At 43.7% G+C, this 18655-nt stretch overlaps 1 protein-coding gene across 1 annotated transcript in view; it reads right to left on the reverse strand.

The window, feature by feature from the left end:
- The window catches only part of mvb12bb (multivesicular body subunit 12Bb), a 53478-nt gene extending 36538 nt beyond the window's left edge, over nt 1-16940 (reverse strand). Inside the window, exons 1-2 of the mRNA XM_034169538.1 lie at nt 16862-16940; nt 7044-7151 (exon numbers count right to left, since the gene is read on the reverse strand). Of these exons, the coding sequence (XP_034025429.1) occupies nt 7044-7142 (99 nt within the window). The 5' untranslated portion in view covers nt 7143-7151; nt 16862-16940. The remainder of the gene's footprint in view (nt 1-7043; nt 7152-16861) is intronic.
- Between the last annotated feature and the right edge of the window lie 1715 nt (nt 16941-18655).

Consider the following 18655-nt stretch of genomic DNA (forward strand, 5'->3'; position numbering starts at 1 on the left):
TAATAAAATTATGTAAGGCATTTCCACCCATCAAATGCGTTAACATAGTCAGAAACAATTTTGCTGAGTAACCTACATGTATGTTCTGTAATTTGTTGAGTCAACATGATGAATTTGTGTTACTGTTACTTAATTACCAGGGTTCAGGCCAACTAGATTTGTAAGTGTAAATGCAACAAAAATAAAAAGTAGGTCCCTTTGGCTGTTCGGGGGTGCCACAGCAAATCTGATGTGGATCTGATGTTGGATCAGCACAGGTTTTACACCAGATGCCCTTCCTGACACAATTCCACATTACATGGAGAAATGTGGCAGTGGTGGGGTTTGAATCCAGAACTTCACGTACTGAAACCAAGTGCACTAACCACTTGGCCACCACCCCTGTCCTGTAAGGGTAAATGTAACACACTGATGTCATTTCCTTGGGCCATTCAAACTTGTTTTATACGATTATGAGTTACCTAATTTATTTGGGTAGTTACAACTACTTGTAACATAGCAGAGTTACATGTCAAGTTAACTCTGCTGTGTTGGATCAGCACAATTTATGCAGATCTACCTTGGATTTGCTGTGGCGACCCTGAGCACAAACAAGCAAGCAGCCAAAGGGACTTACTGTTTTTTTTTTTTGTTTTGTTTTGTTTTTTTGTTAGATTTACCCTTACAAATCTAGTTGGCCTGAACCATAGTAATGAAGTAACAGTAACACCAATTCATCATGTTGACCCAACAAATTTCCATTTAGGTTACTCAGCAAAATTGTTTCTGGCTATGTTAACACATTTTACTTGGGTGGAACTACTTTCCATAATTTTATTATGTTCACTGAGCAAATTAGATTTGAAGTTATTGCATGTTATGCTAAAACTACATAATTTGAATGTGTTCATCCATAAAACTTGATTTTATATTGTAGAATCTACATGTTAGACTTAGGTTGGTGTAACATAAAAAAACAGTGCACCCATGCTGGATTTTTGAGTGCAATTATGAAATAAATGTTGCAATTTTGAACCAGTATTAACTCATCTTACTTTGACTAATTCAAATTTTTAATTTAATTTAATTTTTATCATTACTTTCAGAAATGTCACCTAGGCTCCCACAGTATATCAAGTTATGTTGTTAATATTTTCAACTTTTCAGCCCCTGATGTTTGACTAAATGATTTTGAATTTGCTGGACACTTCACCTTGAGGAATGCCAGTGCCAACAGTAGTCAGTGATTTTGCTTGAAGCCTCCTTCAACATACAGGACATTTGCTTGTCTACTTGAAAGGCAGCAGTGCAGCAAAGGAAGATATCTGACGGAGTTTCTGTTTGTCACTACTCTGTGGTATGTGTTCATTTTCCCTGCCTGTGGCTCCATTTCGATTTTAAACTGCCACCATCTGCCAGAGATTAGAACAAGGTACGTAGGGTGGAGCAGGAAAAGATAAAACTGGGACATGAGTGAGGGTTTGGGGCTGCTGGGTGAAATCTACAAGAACATTGGATGGGAAGAGGAAGAGAGAACTGCCCATCACCTGGCTTCTTACTTTGTGAAACTCACACGATTTGTGTTTTAAGCTTATACAATCCTCTGTTATTTGACATTCTGAAACAATCCTATTGTTCTTTAGGTTCCTGGGATAAAAATTCAGGAAATACATGGAAATGATTAGAGGGACCAAACAGATTATTAAATCTTTGCTTCTGGTGTGCACAAAATAACACCAGGAAGGAGATCTGCTCATTAAGATGTTTCAAAGAATAAAAACAGGCAGATATGAATTGAAAAGGGAGATGTTGATTCATCTTCCATATTTGCTTACTGCATTTAAAGATCACAAACCGGGGTGGGGGTGGGGCTTATCACAGCAGTCACATGGCATGAGGCAGTGTACACCTTGGGCAGGACCCTAGTCTGTCACAGTGGAATACAAGCCACTTGTGCAGATGCTTGTTCACTTGCTTCTTGACTCCTTCCACTGCTGCCAGATGTTCTTCATAAATTGCCAGTAGCCACATCAGTCTTGGTAACAGTCCATGCTGGAAGAGCCAGGCCTTGAACTTTCCTTGTAGTCCTGACCCCTCGATCTTTCTCAGCCATTCATTTGCCTGTTTCACTGTCCCAGAAACTTTGCTTATGTTTGTAAGAGACATGTTATACTGAAAGCCAGACTCCAATACTGGCCACCTGGATTCCTTTCCTGCTGCAGATATGAGCAGGTTCATTCTCATGACAAACAGAATGGGAAAGATGGTGCAACCCATTATATTTCCATTTTCAAGATAATGCCACTGGGTTATGAAATGGGCAGTCTTGAAATGCAGTTTGAATCCTCCAAAGTACCTGGTGATCATTACTCCTGATGTGATTGGGGAGTTGGTAGAGTTCCATAGCCACATTAATGAGGTCATGAGGGATTTATCCGTATGCATTGGCCAAGTCAACCCAGACAACTGTAAGGTTGCATTTACTCTCCTTGGACTCCTGGATTAGCTGGTTAAGGACAGCAGTGCAGTCCAATCACCCAGAGAAGCCTGGGATGCCACCTTTCTGGACTGATGCATTGACCTATCTATTCCTCACCATGTAAGTAGTTATCCTTTTTTGCCAAGACAGAAAAGAATGTCTTGCATTCATCATTTAGCAGAGAAATAGTTTGGAACCGGCTGATGTCAGAGGAGTCCATTTCCTTAGCCTAAGGAAATGGACTCCTCTGAAAAAGGAGCAGAGGGGTGTTTCGTACCTAAGGACCTTAGGTACGAAACACCCCTCTGCTCCTTTCCACTACGATTGAATAATGCCTTTTGTCCATATGCTCCGCAGAAGTTTTCAAAACCTGCAGAGGAGCACTGGGCACTTTTGTATACTTTATAAGGTATAGCATTTGTTCCTGAGGCAAATTATGATCGGGCTTTCTGTACTAGGTCCCAAACCTCTCTCCATGTTAGTGCACTGATGTCAACCTCTACATCTTTGAGTGTTCACTCCAGGCTTTGTTCCTAAAAGTGTCACTATGGTTCTTTTTAAGAACTCTTCCACAACTTCCTTAGGTCTGGTCAATCTCCCAGATCTTGCATCACCCACCTGTATGGGTATGGGAACCTGTATGGGTACTTGATGAACTGAGCATGCTTGGCCTCCATCTCCTTCCTCAGTTTCCAAGACCTTTCTTCCCTTCTCAGCCTGCAAAGTTGCCCCCGGAAATCAATGGTCAGATCTTTTATGCCCTCCTTTTCCTCAGCGCTTGCTCTTTTAGACTGTTTATTGAGAATCTCAGGCTCCTTTCTCAAGCACAAGATGTCCTTTGCCCTTCTGTTTGGCTGATTTCCACTGCTGCCCTTCTTCTCCTCTGTGCCAAAGCATTCTCTGGCCATGGTGAAGGTGATAGTTGCCATACTGTTGGCTTTCCTCTCGTGGCCTAAAGTCAGTCTAGATCGTTATCTAGTTGTATCCATGCTGTGCTGTTATTAGCTGGTGGCCATTTAACTTTCTGTCTTGTTGGTTGGATTTTGATGTACTGTTATGAAGGTCCCTCTTGTGGCTTGGGGATGGACATTTTAAGGTAAGTGAAAAGCAGTTCAGTCAGTTTTAATCGATGTTGCTGTTTGCTTGTTGTCATGAGCATTGGTGAGTGAGGTTTCCTTTTTTTGGATAGCACTGCAGTGTTTGTAATGTTTTTTTTTTTTTTTTTTTTAATCAAAGCAGGAGTTATTACACATCTTAATGATGTATTATCACATCTATGTTTTTGTTTCAAACCATTTTTAATGAAAAGACCCTCTCTGAAAATGAAATTAATCCATCTTTGCCCCAAAAAACATTAGTTATTAGTTTTATTTTGTTTATTTTTGTATTCAGTAGTTATGGTCCAAATGTGCACTGAGTTAACCCACTTACTGAAGATGCGTCTACAACCCCTGGCAAAAATTATGGAATCACCGGCCTCGCAGGATGTTCATTCAGTTGTTTAATTTTGTAGAAAAAAAGCAGATCACAGACATGACACAAAACTAAAGTAATTTCAAATGGCAACTTTCTGGCTTTAAGAAACACTATAAGAAATCAAGAAAAAAAGATTGTGGCAGTCAGTAACGGTTACTTTTTTAGACCAAGCAGAGGAAAAAAATATGGACTCACTCAATTCTGAGGAATAAATTATGGAATCACCCTGTAAATTTTCATCCCCAAAACTAACACCTGCATCAAATCACATCTGCTTGTTAGTCTGCATCTAAAAAGGAGTGATCACACCTTGGAGAGCTGTTGCAACAAGTGGACTGACATGAATCATGGCTCGAACAGGAGAGATGTCAACTGAAACAAAGGAGAGGATTATCAAACTCTTAAAAGAGGGTAAATCATCACGCAATGTTGCAAAAGATGTTGGTTGTTCACAGTCCGCTGTGTCTAAACTCTGGACCAAATACAAACAACATGGGAAGGTTGTTAAAGGCAAACATACTGGTAGACCAAGGAAGACATCAAAGCGTCAAGACAGAAAACATAAAGCAATATGTCTCAAAAATCGAAAATGCACAACAAAACAAATGAGGAACGAATGGGAGGAAACTGGAGTCAACATCTGTGACCAAACTGTAAGAAACCGCCTAAAGGAAATGGGATTTACATACAGAAAAGCTAAACGAAAGCCATCATTAACACCTAAACAGAAAAAAAACAAGGTTACAATGGGCTAAGGAAAAGCAATCGTGGACTGTGGATGACTGGATGAAAGTCATATTCAGTGATGAATCTCAAATCTGCACTGGGCAAGGTGATGATGCTGGAACTTTTGTTTGGTGCTGTTCCAATGAGATTTATAAAGATGACTGCCTGAAGAGAACATGTACATTTCCACAGTCATTGATGATATGGGGCTGCATGTCAGGTAAAGGCACTGGGGAGATGGCTGTCATTACATCATCAATAAATGCACAAGTTTACGTTGATATTTTGGACACTTTTCTGATGTTTGAGGATGATGAAATCATTTTTCAAGAAGATAATGCATCTTGCCATAGAGCAAAAACTGTGAAAACATTCCTTGCAAAAAGACACATAAGATCAATTTCATGACATAGGGTCACTGTCAACGAGCAGATGTGATTTGATGCAGGTGTTAGTTTTGGGGATGGAAATTTACAGGGTGATTCCATATTTTTTTCCTCTGCTTGGTCTAAAAAAGTAACCGTTACTGACTGCCACAATCTTTTTTCTTTATTTCTTATAGTGTTTCTTAAAGCCAGAAAGTTGCCATTTGAAATGACTTTAGTTTTGTGTCATGTCTGTGATCTGCTTTTTTTCTACAAAATTAAACAACAGAATGAACATCCTCCGAGGCCGGTGATTCCATAATTTTTGCCAGGGGTTGTAAGTGCTGTGCTTAGTGCTACACAACACCAGAATGTAAGCAGAGTTTAGGTCTGGTCAAATGCATAAACACTTTCTGGCGATAGGCAGTATCAACACCTTATTGCAGTAACTGATCACACCTTATTTTTAGATGAACACACCCATGGTTACAAAGACAAGCCCAGCTGTTTTTGAAATTGAGAGGATGTAGACACTTGGCATCAAAATTACTTCTACATCAGGTTTAATATTCTGTAGTAATGCCACCTGTGGACAAAGTATGCCGCTTTGCCATTGGTACAAGATATAGCCAATAGATTTCTAATACTACTTTTCAGCCATGATATAGCTTTACATATTGACTTTGCATAAACTGTGGAGCTAAGGTGAGGGGCTAACCATGCAAGTGCAAAAATAAACAGGACATTAGACAAAGGAAACATGACAGGATGTACTGGCCAAGGCTCTGCATTCTCAGGGCGCAGGGCTACTTTGTGTCCCTCGGGTGAATAAAAAGTCTGCAGGTCATAGAGCCTTCTCTTATCGTGCACCTGTTTTGTGGAATTATCTCCTTATAGCAATAAAACAGTCAGATTCTGTAGAAACTTTCAAATCCAGACTTAAGATGCATTTGTTCTTCCTTTTGTATGGCTAGGATACTGTCATAGTATGGTACTATGCTTCCTGTCCATTTAAATTAATTTTATTAGTAAATGTAGCAGGTCTAGGCCTCAAATTTATCAAAATTCTGGGTCTGACAGTGAAGCTTAGGGCTAGCGGCCAGTGATCACTTCTCTCTGTATTTTCTCTGCTTTCCTGTTGCTTAATTCTGATGAATTATACTTTAGGTGTAGTTATTCTGGCCGAATGATTTTGCTTTTTTCTCTCTGTCCGAGGTGCGGATGACGTCATGATGTCATGTGCTGGATTTGAAGACTGTATAATTTCTATAACAAGCGTGGAAGGTGGAACAGACTCTGCCGTGGGAACAGACCTACTGAATTGGATGATGGATGACCCCTACCTGTGGATTGGGCGCCTGCATGAACCTCTCATCAAATTCATCTTTTGTTATGTTCTGTTTTGTAAAACTTTGCAAAATCTTGCAACTGTAAAAATGGCCTAAGCAGTGGGTCACTGCTCTGAGTCTGGTCTTTCTTCCTCAATACCATCAGAGGGAGTTTTTCCTTACCACTGTCACCTGTGTGCTTGCTCTAGGCTAAGGGTTGGTAGAACTTACTTGTGTGAAGCACCTTGAGGCAGATTTGTTGTGATTTGGTGCTATATAAACTAAATAATTTGAAATTGAATTGATAAGACTCTCAGTTGAGAATTATCCTAAAGGGGTGGTCTGAGAAGTGTCCTTGCATGCATTGTTACAATGCTGATTGAAGAATCTCATAGGTGGAAAACCCAGGCTTCAGCGAGTAAAGGTTGAACCCTGTATTCCTACAACCTGTGCATCTAAAACAGATAGTTTCACTGATTAGCTCATCTATCTGCCTGACGAGTTGAAGGAATTACAATCAGTTGGTATATTGGGTAGATGGAACAAGTAGGTAACAGGACTTTTGCTCACTGAAGCTGGTGTTTTCTACCATTGAAGAATCTGCTAATGTGCACAATGAATCAAAAGCTGTATCTGTATTTACTGACTCAAGTGGTTTAAAATTCTGTGCAGATCAATATGAATACTCACAACATGGAAGCCTTCTGGCGCCTTAGTTAGTGATGCCACTATACCAACTGCAGTGATGGGTTCTGCTGGCAGCGTAGATTGATCCAACACTTCAGACATATTGATGCTCTGTTAATACAACAGAGGAGCCTCAAAAAATCTTTATAATTTACGTGAGCGAAATTACTCCAACATAAATGCATTTGCCCCTGAAGAGACACAAGTTGTTGGCAGCTCCTAAAAAAGGTAACTACATAAAGCTGCTAATGAAGTAACTGTAAACAAGTAACTTTTCAAAGTAACTGTGTCAACACTACTTATGATATCATTCCCCTATATTTATGAACAATTAAACTGCTAAACATGGCGGCATGATAGATCTTCCAACACTCATGGGCACAATTTGTGTTCCCCCCACCTTTTCAACCAGGGGGACAGAATATGGTATGCACCCCCCCCCCCGTAAAAAAGGAACTTTTCAAAATAACTGTGTCAACACTACTTATGATATCATTCACCTATTTTTTTTTATGAACAATTAAACTGCTAAACATGGCTGCATGATAGATCTTCCAACACTCATGGGCACAATTTGTGTTCCTCCCACCTTTTCAACTAGGGGGGACAGAATATGGTATGCCGAATGTTTGTCACATTCGGAATTTTCTGGGACTGCATTTGCCCAGATTTGAAACCAAAAATAGTTGCCTCTAGGGACTAGTGTCTACACATAAGTATCAATGGACCATATGCTAATTTACTAAATTCTGAAAGTTAGAAAAGGAAATCAGAAAAGCTATCTGGGACCTCAGAAAGCCCATCTGCAATTATTGCTTGATCTCCAAAATCTATGCAAGCAAAATTATGTTCAGTATGAGTGTTGTCATTAGTGCCACTTCGAAAATTTAATTCATGATAAGTCATTTATCCTAAACTTATTGTTGTGAAAGTGTAGTGACATGGACCCACAACAGGGGGCGCAAATGAACGGCCAATAGATGAGCCAAAAGGTAACAATTTAATGTTGTGAAATGTGCACAACGAACATACAGACAATCTCAGAATATAATTACAGTCAATCCACAAAGGTGACGTGTGGGCAGGCTCGAGGATAGAAGACGTCTGTCCTGAGAAGAGCCGGAACCACACGATTTCCGCCGCCACAGAACCTGGTGAATACTGGAGCCGCCAAGTCCCGAATTCCCAGGTGATCACCGTCCCCGACTGTCAGATCTGGTACTGCTGGCGAGAACAAAGACAGTCAAGTGTGGGTGTGTGTACACCCAGTAACAACAACGATGGGAATGCCACCTCCACCTCTCACTCAATAACTGCAGAGTACTGTAGATTCCTCAGGGGAAAAGAGTGCCTTCAACGCTCTCTCAGCTTTCACCGACGGAGGTACCAGTACTCCTGCAAACACTCACAATATACAAATATTGCAATATTACCCCTCCCAGTCCACCAAGTACTGGAACCCCCGGCCCATCCGACGGACGTCCAGGAGCCGGCGCACCGTCCAAGCCGGCTCCCCGTCGATGATCCGAGCAGGAGGCGGCGCCGGTCCGGGAGCACAGAGGGGTGAGGTGTGGTGAGGTTTGATGCGTGACACGTGGAAAACCGGATGGATCCGCAGTGAAGCCGGGAGTTGGAGCTTCACTGCGGCAGGACTGAGGACTTTGAGGATCTTGAAGTGGCCAATGTACCTGTCCTGAAGTTTCGGGGAGTCCACCTGGAGGGGGATGTCCTTCGTGGAAAGCCACACCTCTTGCCCGGGCTGGTAAGCAGGGGCCGGGGATCGCCGGCGGTCTGCATGGGTCTTCACCCTCATCCGGGCCTTCAACAAGGCAGAACGGGCGGAGCGCCACACCCGACGGCACTTCCGCAGGTGGGCCTGGACCGAGGGCACACCGACCTCTCCCTCCACCACGGGAAACAACGGGGGCTGATACCCCAAACACACCTCAGATGGGGAGAGGCCGGTGGCAGAAGACACCTGGCTGTTATGCGCATACTCGATCCAGGCCAGATGGTTACTCCAGGCCGTCGGGTGCGCAGATGTGACACAGCGGAGGGTCTGTTCCAGTTCCTGGTTGGCCCGCTCTGCCTGTCCGTTCGTCTGTGGATGGTACCCGGACGAGAGGCTCACAGTGGCCCCCAGTTCCCTGCAGAAGCTCCTCCAGACGTGTGAGGAGAACTGGGGACCACGATCAGAGACGATGTCGAAGGGTATCCCATGCAGACGGACGACGTGGTGGACCAGGAGGTCTGCTGTCTCCTGGGCTGTTGGGAGCTTCGGGAGGGCCACTAAGTGGGCCGCCTTGGAGAATCGGTCCACTATCGTGAAGATGGTGGTGTTGCCCTGGGACGGCGGGAGGCCCGTGACGAAATCCAGGCCGATGTGGGACCAGGGGCGATGAGGCACCGGCAGCGGCTGGAGGAGTCCTTGGGCCTTCTTATGTACTGCCTTGCCCCTGGCACAGGTGGTGCAGGCCTGGATATATTCCCGGATGTCTGCCTCCATAGACGCCCACCAGAAGCGCTGCCGGACAACTGCCACAGTCCTTCGCACCCCTGGATGACAGGAGAGCTTGGAACCGTGACAGAAGTCCAAGACTGCAGCTCTGGCCTCTGGTGGGACGTACAGACGGTTCTTCGGACCGGTTCCGGGGTCTGGGCTCCGTGCCAGGGCCTCCCGGACGGTCTTCTCCACGTCCCAGGTGAGGGTGGCCACGATAGTGGACTCCAGAATGATGGGCACCGGTGGATCCGACAGCACCGTTTTGACTTCGTCTTCGTGTACCCGGGACAAGGCATCCGATCTCCCGGGGCGATAGGTGATCCGGAAGTCAAAACGTCCGAAGAACAGTGACCAGCGGGCTTGCCTGGGGTTCAGCCGCTTGGCGGTCCTGATATACTCCAGGTTCCGATGGTCAGTGAAAACCGTGAATGGCACAGACGCTCCCTCCAACAGGTGTCTCCACTCCTCAAGAGCCTCTTTCACCGCAAGGAGTTCTCGATTGCCGACGTCATAGTTCCGTTCAGCCGGGGTCAACCTGCGTGAAAAGTAGGCACACGGGTGAAGAACCTTATCGGTCTCTCCGCTCTGGGACAGCACGGCTCCTATCCCTGAGTCTGAGGCATCCACTTCAACCACGAACTGGCGGCTAGGGTCGGGCTGCACCAAAACTGGCGCAGTAGAAAACCGTCGTTTCAACTCCTTGAACGCGGCTTCGCACCGATCCGACCAGGTGAAGGGGACTTTTGGAGAGGTCAGGGCTGTCAGGGGGCTAACTACCTGACTGTAGCCCTTAATGAACCTCCCATAGAAATTAGCAAAGCCGAGGAACTGTTGCAGCTTCCTACGGCTTGTTGGTTGGGGCCAATCTCTCACCGCCGCAACCTTGGCCGGATCAGGGGCGACGGAGTTAGAGGAGATGATAAACCCCAGGAAGGACAAAGACGTGCGGTGAAACTCGCACTTCTCGCCCTTCACAAACAGTCGGTTCTCTAATAACCGCTGCAGGACCTGATGTACATGCTGGACATGGGTCTCAGGATCCGGAGAAAAGATGAGAATATCGTCCAGATATACGAAGACGAATCGGTGCAGGAAGTCCCGCAAGACGTCGTTAACCAAGGCTTGGAATGTCGCGGGGGCGTTGGTGAGGCCGAACGGCATGACCAGGTACTCAAAGTGACCTAACGGGGTGTTAAATGCCGTCTTCCATTCGTCTCCCTTCCGGATCCGAACCAGGTGATACGCATTTCTAAGATCCAGCTTAGTAAAGATTTTGGCTCCATGCAGGGGGGTGAACACGGAATCCAACAATGGCAACGGGTATCGGTTGCGAACCGTAATCTCATTCATCCCCCTGTAATCAATGCATGGACGGAGTCCGCCATCTTTCTTACCCACTAAAAAGAAACCTGCCCCCATCGGCAGCTAATGAGTCCCGGATGTAAGTCTCCATTGATTCGCGCTCAGGTCGTGAGAGGTTGTACAGCCTGCTGGATGGGAACTCAGCGCCTGGAACCAAATCAATGGCACAATCGTACGGACGGTGCGGGGGAAGGGTGAGTGCCAGATCCTTGCTGAAGACGTCAGCAAGATCGTGGTACTCAACCGGCACTGCCGTCAGATTGGGAGGGACTTTGACCTCCTCCTTAGCCTGTAAACCGGGAGGAACCGAGGATCCTAAACACACCCGATGGCAGGTCTCGCTCCACTGAACCACCACCCCAGACGGCCAATCAATCCGGGGATTGTGCTTCAACATCCATGGGAAGCCCAAAATCACGTGGGAGGTAGAAAGAGTTACAAAAAACTCAGTCTCCTCCCGATGGTTTCCAGACACCACCAGAGTTACTGGTTGTGTCTTGTGTGTGATTAAAGGGAGGAGGGTGCCATCTAGTGCCCGCACCTGCAATGGCGAAGGAAGCGCCACCAGAGGGAGCCCTACCTCCCTTGCCCATCTGCTGTCTAGCAGATTCCCTTCTGACCCCGTGTCCACCAGTGCTGGGGCTTGAAGGGTTAAATCCCCGCTCAGGATTGTAACTGGGAGTCGTGTGGCAATCTGTGTGTGTCTCACGTGAATGTTTTGACCCCCCCTTAGCCCAGTCTCTGAGGGCAGTTGTTGTTTTGGCCGTTTGGGGCAGTTCTTCTGTGTGTGCTCCTTTGAGCTGCAGAGAAAACACTCCCCGCGGATCAGCCTCCTCATTTTGGCCCTGTGCGTTTCCCTAACAACGTCAGCAGGGGGAGCTGTTGCCCCACAGAGCGCTGCGGCTGTGGAGCGTGGGGAGGGCGGCCCCTTTTCGAACACGGAAGGGAGAGGGGCGGCACGTATCCGGTCACGTCCTTCGCCTCGCTCCCGACGGCGTTCCTCCAACCGATTGTCTAACCGTATAACGAGATCGATAAGCCCATCTAAATCCCGCGGTTCCTCCTTAGCTACCAGCTGCTCCTTCAGGACCAACGACAGTCCGTTTATGAAGGCGGCGCAGAGCGCAACGTTATTCCACCCGGACCTCTCTCGCGTCCCTGTCTCATTGACAGCAGCACAGTTGAAGCGGTCTCTCCTCTGTTAGGGTGATCAAACACTGTTCTGAACTCCCCCACAAACCCAGTGTATGCTGATAACAACCGTGAGTTCTGTTCCCAGAGCGCCGTAGTCCAGGCGCGTGCCTTACCCCGAAGCAGAGCAATCACATAAGCTATTTTACTAGCATCTGACGCGTACATGACGGGACGTTGTGCGAACACGAGCGAACACTGCATGAGAAAGTCCGCGCACGTCTCCACACAACCTCCGTATGGCTCAGGAGGGCTTATGTATGCTTCAGGGGATGGTGGGAGGGATTGTTGAACCACCACTGGAATGTTCATATCCTGCACAGGGTCGGCAGGAGGAGGAGCTGCAGCAGCGCCCTGAGCGCTCGCCGCCATCTGTGTGGAGACAGCCTCCACCCTGCGGTTCAGGAGGATGTTTTGCTCGGTCATCTGATCCAACTGAGCCGTAAAGGCAGTGAGAATGTGCTGCAGCTCACCAATCACTTCTCCTGCAGACGCCTGCGCTCCCTGCTCTCCCATTGGTCGTTCAACAGCCGGGTGACGCCCCTCGGAGTCCATGACGCTGGCCGAGATATCCTGTTGTGAAAGTGTAGTGACACGGACCCACAACAGGGGGCGCAAATGAACGGCCAATAGATGAGCCAAAAGGTAACAATTTAATGTTGTGAAATGTGCACAACGAACATACAGACAATCTCAGAATATAATTACAGTCAATCCACAAAGGTGACGTGTGGGCAGGCTCGAGGATAGAAGACGTCTGTCCTGAGAAGAGCCGGAACCACACGATTTCCGCCGCCACAGAACCTGGTGAATACTGGAGCCGCCAAGTCCCGAATTCCCAGGTGATCACCGTCCCCGACTGTCGGATCTGGTACTGCTGGCGAGAACAAAGACAGTCAAGTGTGGGTGTGTGTACACCCAGTAACAACAGCGGCGGGAATGGCACCTCCACCTCTCACTCAATAACTGCAGAGTACTGTAGATTCCTCAGGGGAAAAGAGTGCCTTCAACGCTCTCTCAGCTTTCACCGACGGAGGTACCAGTACTCCTGCAAACACTCACAATATACAAATATTGCAATCACAAATGGCTGAGGATATTACCTCCAATGAAGTATGATATCTCGGCAACGAGGTGGAGATGACGTCTGGTCTTTATGGAGTGAGAGGACTGCTGTCACCCCCGGCTGTGTCCATGGCGGCAGCGCCCTCTCGTGCCTGAAGCCCGCACTTCAGGCAGGGCGCCCTCTGATGGTGGGCCAGCAGTACCTCCTCTTCTGGCGGCCCACACACAACACTTATGATCTCTTGTTTTTCAAACTTATGCAAAAACAAATCTTGAGAAAAAAAATACAGTATGCGATAGTTAATAATTATTAGGAGACTGTTCTTTCATATTTATGAATACATTTTAACACATTGCAGTATTTTTTTTTTTTATTTTTTTTTTTATGAAAACTCAACCCATCATTCTTTTTGAGTTCTACACATGTGGTGATACCTTATTTATACCAGGATGTTAATAAAATCAATGCTGGCTATTCTCAGAATAAAGTACTTGTATCCACAGTTTCAAATTGCATAAGTCAAATGGTGTCCACTTTATGGTCTTCTCAAAACATTAAAATTACTTCTGGATGCTCAGAATGCATCTGAGCTTATCTAGAAAGCACTGGCTTCTGGGGGCCTAAAGCGGCCCCCAGACTCCCAGCCTATGGGCTTTGGCCCTGTGGGCCTCACACTTTGTCCCCCCCCCCCCCAATTTCTACTTCTAAATTGCACCCTTGCCGACACTTGTATATAATCATTTACAGGACTGGAAAATTTATGTAGTGGTAAAATTTGCTTCCATTACCTGTTTTTAATATAGTTTAGATGTCAGTACTGCAGAAATGGACTGTGCCCAGCTGCTGCCATCAGCTAACATTGAGTGCAATTGTATTGATTACTCCATATTAAAACACTAACTGGCATGGCTGCTACCCAGTAATAAAGTAGCAATAATTTGAAGGGAGTGCATATGGTAGTGTGCTTGCATCCCATTATTATTTGACAACTGTCTATATAATTTTGTTTTAGCAACAGTCTAGGTATATTACGTATAACCTACAGTAGATCATGTGACAGAACTAACTTATATGATTGTTTCCATTTTAGGAATTTTTGCATTTTTGGCAGGTTGACATAAATTCCCTTAATCTGCAACACCTACACTGCAAAGACTGTCCTTCTCAAAATAAACCAAATAATCTGAAATCTAGCCAAATTTGTTGTGTGGGCCGCTGAAGAGGAGGTACTGCTGGCCCACCACCACCAGAGGGCGCCCTGCCTGGAGTGCGGGCTCCAGGCACCAGAGGGCGCTGCCGCCTCACAGGAGCAGCCAGGGTGACAGCTGTCACCCATCACCTGAGACAGCTGACAGCAATCATCAGAGGGGTATATCAGCAGGACGGCATCTCCACCTCATTGCCGAGATATCGTTTCTACCGAGGAGGTAACGTATCCAGCCGACTATATCAACCTTGAATACTTTTTGCCTTTATACAGAGAGAGAGAAGAGCAGCAGGAGACAGTGTTAGATAAGTACTCACACTCCTGCACTTCAGTGTTTACTTGACGAGAGGGGGAGGTGGTGTTACCACCGTCCGTGTTGCTGGGTGCAGCGCACCCACCTCTGACTGTTTTTGTTCCTCGCCAGCAGTACCAGATCCGACAAGCGGAGGCAGTGGTCACCTGGGAGTTCGGGACTTGGCGGCTCCAGTATTCCCGGGGTTCGGTGGCGGTGGAAATCGAGTGGTTCCGGTTCGACTTGGACAGACGTCTCCTACCTTCGAGCCTGCCCACACGACACCATTGGAATTTGGCTTGTTCCCGAAATTGCTATCTGTTGTGTTTGTTGTGCGAGTTTCACAACAGTAAAGCTTTGTTATTTGACTTACTCCATTGTCCGTTCATTTGCGCCCCCTGTTGTGGGTCCGTGTTCCTACACTTTCACAACAAAATTGTCTTGTAAAAAAAAAAAAAAAAATCTGCCAATGGGGTAAGAAAAATTTACTTGGTTAGAATCCTCAAAACTAGCAAAATGTTTAGGCACTGAATTATCAAAATGTGCCTTAAACTAGACATAATTATTATTTTAAGATTAGCCTTTGTCTTAAAATAAGGAAAACAATCTTGTTCCTTTGCTTGGATGATTTGAAATCCATTGCCTTTCCATGTTACTGGTTAAATGCAGCTTGATATTAGCTGGAAAAAATTAAGACTTTTTTTCTCATATAAAAATGCTTGACAAAATAATTTTTTCTATTTGGACAAAAATGAAGTAAAATTTTCTTTAAATAAGTCTTTTTTTTTATTTTCCTAGAGATCAGTTTTGCAGTGTATAGGAACGGAATAGAACATAGCCCTTAACCTTTTTGCCTGTGTGAGAATGAGGCCAAATTACAGAACAATTGCAGCTTTGTCTTTTTTGGTGGTGGAACAACATATATTTCCACCAGAATATCAAGTAGAGTTGCAGAATAAAGTTAGCCAATATTAATTTTTACAGTGATGGCTGAGTATGAATTGAAATATGACATAATGAGCATAATGAGCAATTATAAAAATAAAATGTCTAGCTCTGTGAAGTCTGACAATACTTCAAGGACTCTACATAAATCCAAAACACAAGCAAAGGCAGACATCCTACCAATTGACTTGTTGCTTCTTGAGTCATTAGACTGAGAATGGATGAGATTGTGTTTTGGATACAATGACTAGAAGATCACAGTATTGACTTCTTGATGAGGCTTGTTAGGATTAAGAAGAAAAAGTGGCCGTCTAATCCAGCATCAAACGACCAGTGAGAGCAATGACAAAAAAGCATTTGGAGACCACCCAATGGCTTCACCAAATCACAAATTAGAAGGGGTAATCACATATTTTCAAGGAAGTCCCAATCAAGTGCTATCTGTTCCTGTCTGGGGGAATTTTTGCCTAATGGGCATGCTTGTGTTTTACACAGTAAGTGGCTCAGCAAAGGTTTCCTAAGCAGCGTTATTCAATTAAGCTTAAAGCATTCTGGTACCAACTGACAAAGTTGCTGCATTCAATCTTAATGTTTACGAAATCTATTGCAATTAAGATGATCAAATTAGAGGATTTACTCCAGAAACAGCTGTCTCTTTAACAAATGTTCAATAGCTGTACTTATTCAAATGAAACCGGATAGCAAATTGCCTAACGGGATGAATGATGTCTTTGTAACATTAATTTGTTCACAATCAACTTTGTTTTTCCACCACAACAGCATAGCGTTTGAGACTCATCCAGTCAAACCAATGGTAATCATCCAAACTAACTTTGACTCTAAAACTGACATTGTTTCTTTGATTCTAAAATCATAATACACTTTCCCATTGTATGGGTGATATTTAATAGATGTCTTACAATCTTCATGGTGTACAGTCTACCTCTGAAATTATTAGATCATTTAATTTGTTAATCATCCAAAAAGTTATAAACATTTTGAACTACATTGCGAACATAAGGCTCCATTTGTTTCAACACAACCATAACTTTGTGCAAATGCATTTCTTTCAGTGCTCTTTGTTAGAGTTAAGATGAATTACTTTCAGTGGGAATGTATGTTTCTTCACTCAGATGCAGCACATAAGATTACAGGCTACAACTCTTTATCTTGGAAAGAAAACCAAATCCATTTAAATTAATATAACACACTTGACATGTTCCAAGTAAGAATGGTTGCATTATTATTAAATTACCTGAATAAAGTGTCTGCCTTCTCCAGATGTCTGCCACCATTATAACTTTTGGACTTCACACAGAAATCCTGCAAGAAAACTTCCGGGAGTCACGGATAAGATATAAATCATTAACCAAAACACAAACTGGAGAGGTAGTGAAAAGCAAATATGCTTGACAGAAAATGTATCTCTATATTATTATTACTGTTTTGTTTTTTTTTTTTGTTTTTTTACTTTAATTCTTAAATTTATACATATTTTAAAATTTGGGACTTGATTGATTATGTCATAATACAAATTATGTTTAAAGTAAAAAATAATGTTTTACCACATGTCCAGGACCTGTTTAAAATGAGGGACTCCAGTTATAATTTGCGAGGAACATTATTATTTCAGAAATCAAAGATGTAAACTACTGTAAAAAGTAACTGTGTTTCTGTTAAAGGTGTTAATATTTTGTATAAGTGCCATATATATATATATATATATATATATATATATATATATATATATATATATATATATATATATATATATATATATATATATATATATTATATTCTTGCCTTTAGGTTTAATTCATGGGATTTAACTAAAATTGCATAAACCATTTAAGAAATAGCGATTTGCAGTTCCTCCATTTTCAGAGCCTATAGTCAATTTGATAAATTAATTCTAGTATTTTAATACATATCGCTTTTGCAGTCAGTTTTCTAAAACCAAGTGACTGTGCAAGAAGGAAACAAGTGAGGGAAGCCACCAAGACATCCATGAAAAGCATTATAGGCTTGTGTGGCTGTGATCGCAGAGACTGTTTATAGAACAACTGTTGCCTGCTGCATCAGCTGTTATATAGCTTCAACGTGGAACAGAACAAAGTATAATTTTCACACACAAAGAGATACATTTATTTTCAATCCTGCCATCTGCCTTCTGGCACACTCTAACTGAAATTTAATTTCTTCTTTTTTGAAAGTGAATCATCTCTGTTACACTCCAACATGAAGCTGTGCAAGCGCTGAGGCATTTATAGTTATCACCATCCAAATACTTATGGTCCTCACTGTATATCATAAGAAAGAGGAAACATCTGCATATGTATTTACTGCAATGCCATTATTGTAAATGCCTTACATGGAATAGATGGTTGGTCAACCACACTACCATGACTCATGGGTGTATTACTTCGCAATAACATTTGAGATCTAATTTGGCTGTGCTTATCAAATTAAGGTTGGGCTACACTAAATGACTATCATTACATGGATATATGTGTGGGTCACGCCTTGTGACAGTTGGCTGTCCCTATAATCATCACACGTCATTACGATAACCAAATAAAAGTAAAATAAAGAGCTTTGTATTAGCCTCCCCAGTTTTGAGTGTAAAATATGACAGCCCACCCTCCTTGTAAAACTATCCAAGACACCAGAACACAACAGATGCGTCCTCATCACCAGGTTTATTATTTTTACCCCATCATTCCAATTCAATAAATTATTTCATTTTGAGACGATTATTCTAATTTATTCAAATCAAAAGCACGCTGACATGGTGCCATATGCTGGTAAACTGTCTTCATTTGGATGAGATGAAGCAAAATGCATTTATTGGCTTACATGTCTTCACATGGTGTCATAAAGGTTTTTGACCTCTGACAAAACTATCATCCGCTATCATCACAAACTTTCGTCAAACTCTGGACCTTCACGAATGCAAAATGTTTTCACATTCTAAGTATGCTAGATATTAATTTAAGAGCAAAGTCACATCGGCCTTTGTAAGCCTGATAGTACATTAACAGAAGAGGGG

The sequence above is a fragment of the Thalassophryne amazonica genome, chromosome 5 (assembly GCF_902500255.1).
Source record: "Thalassophryne amazonica chromosome 5, fThaAma1.1, whole genome shotgun sequence".
NCBI lineage: Eukaryota > Metazoa > Chordata > Actinopteri > Batrachoidiformes > Batrachoididae > Thalassophryne > Thalassophryne amazonica.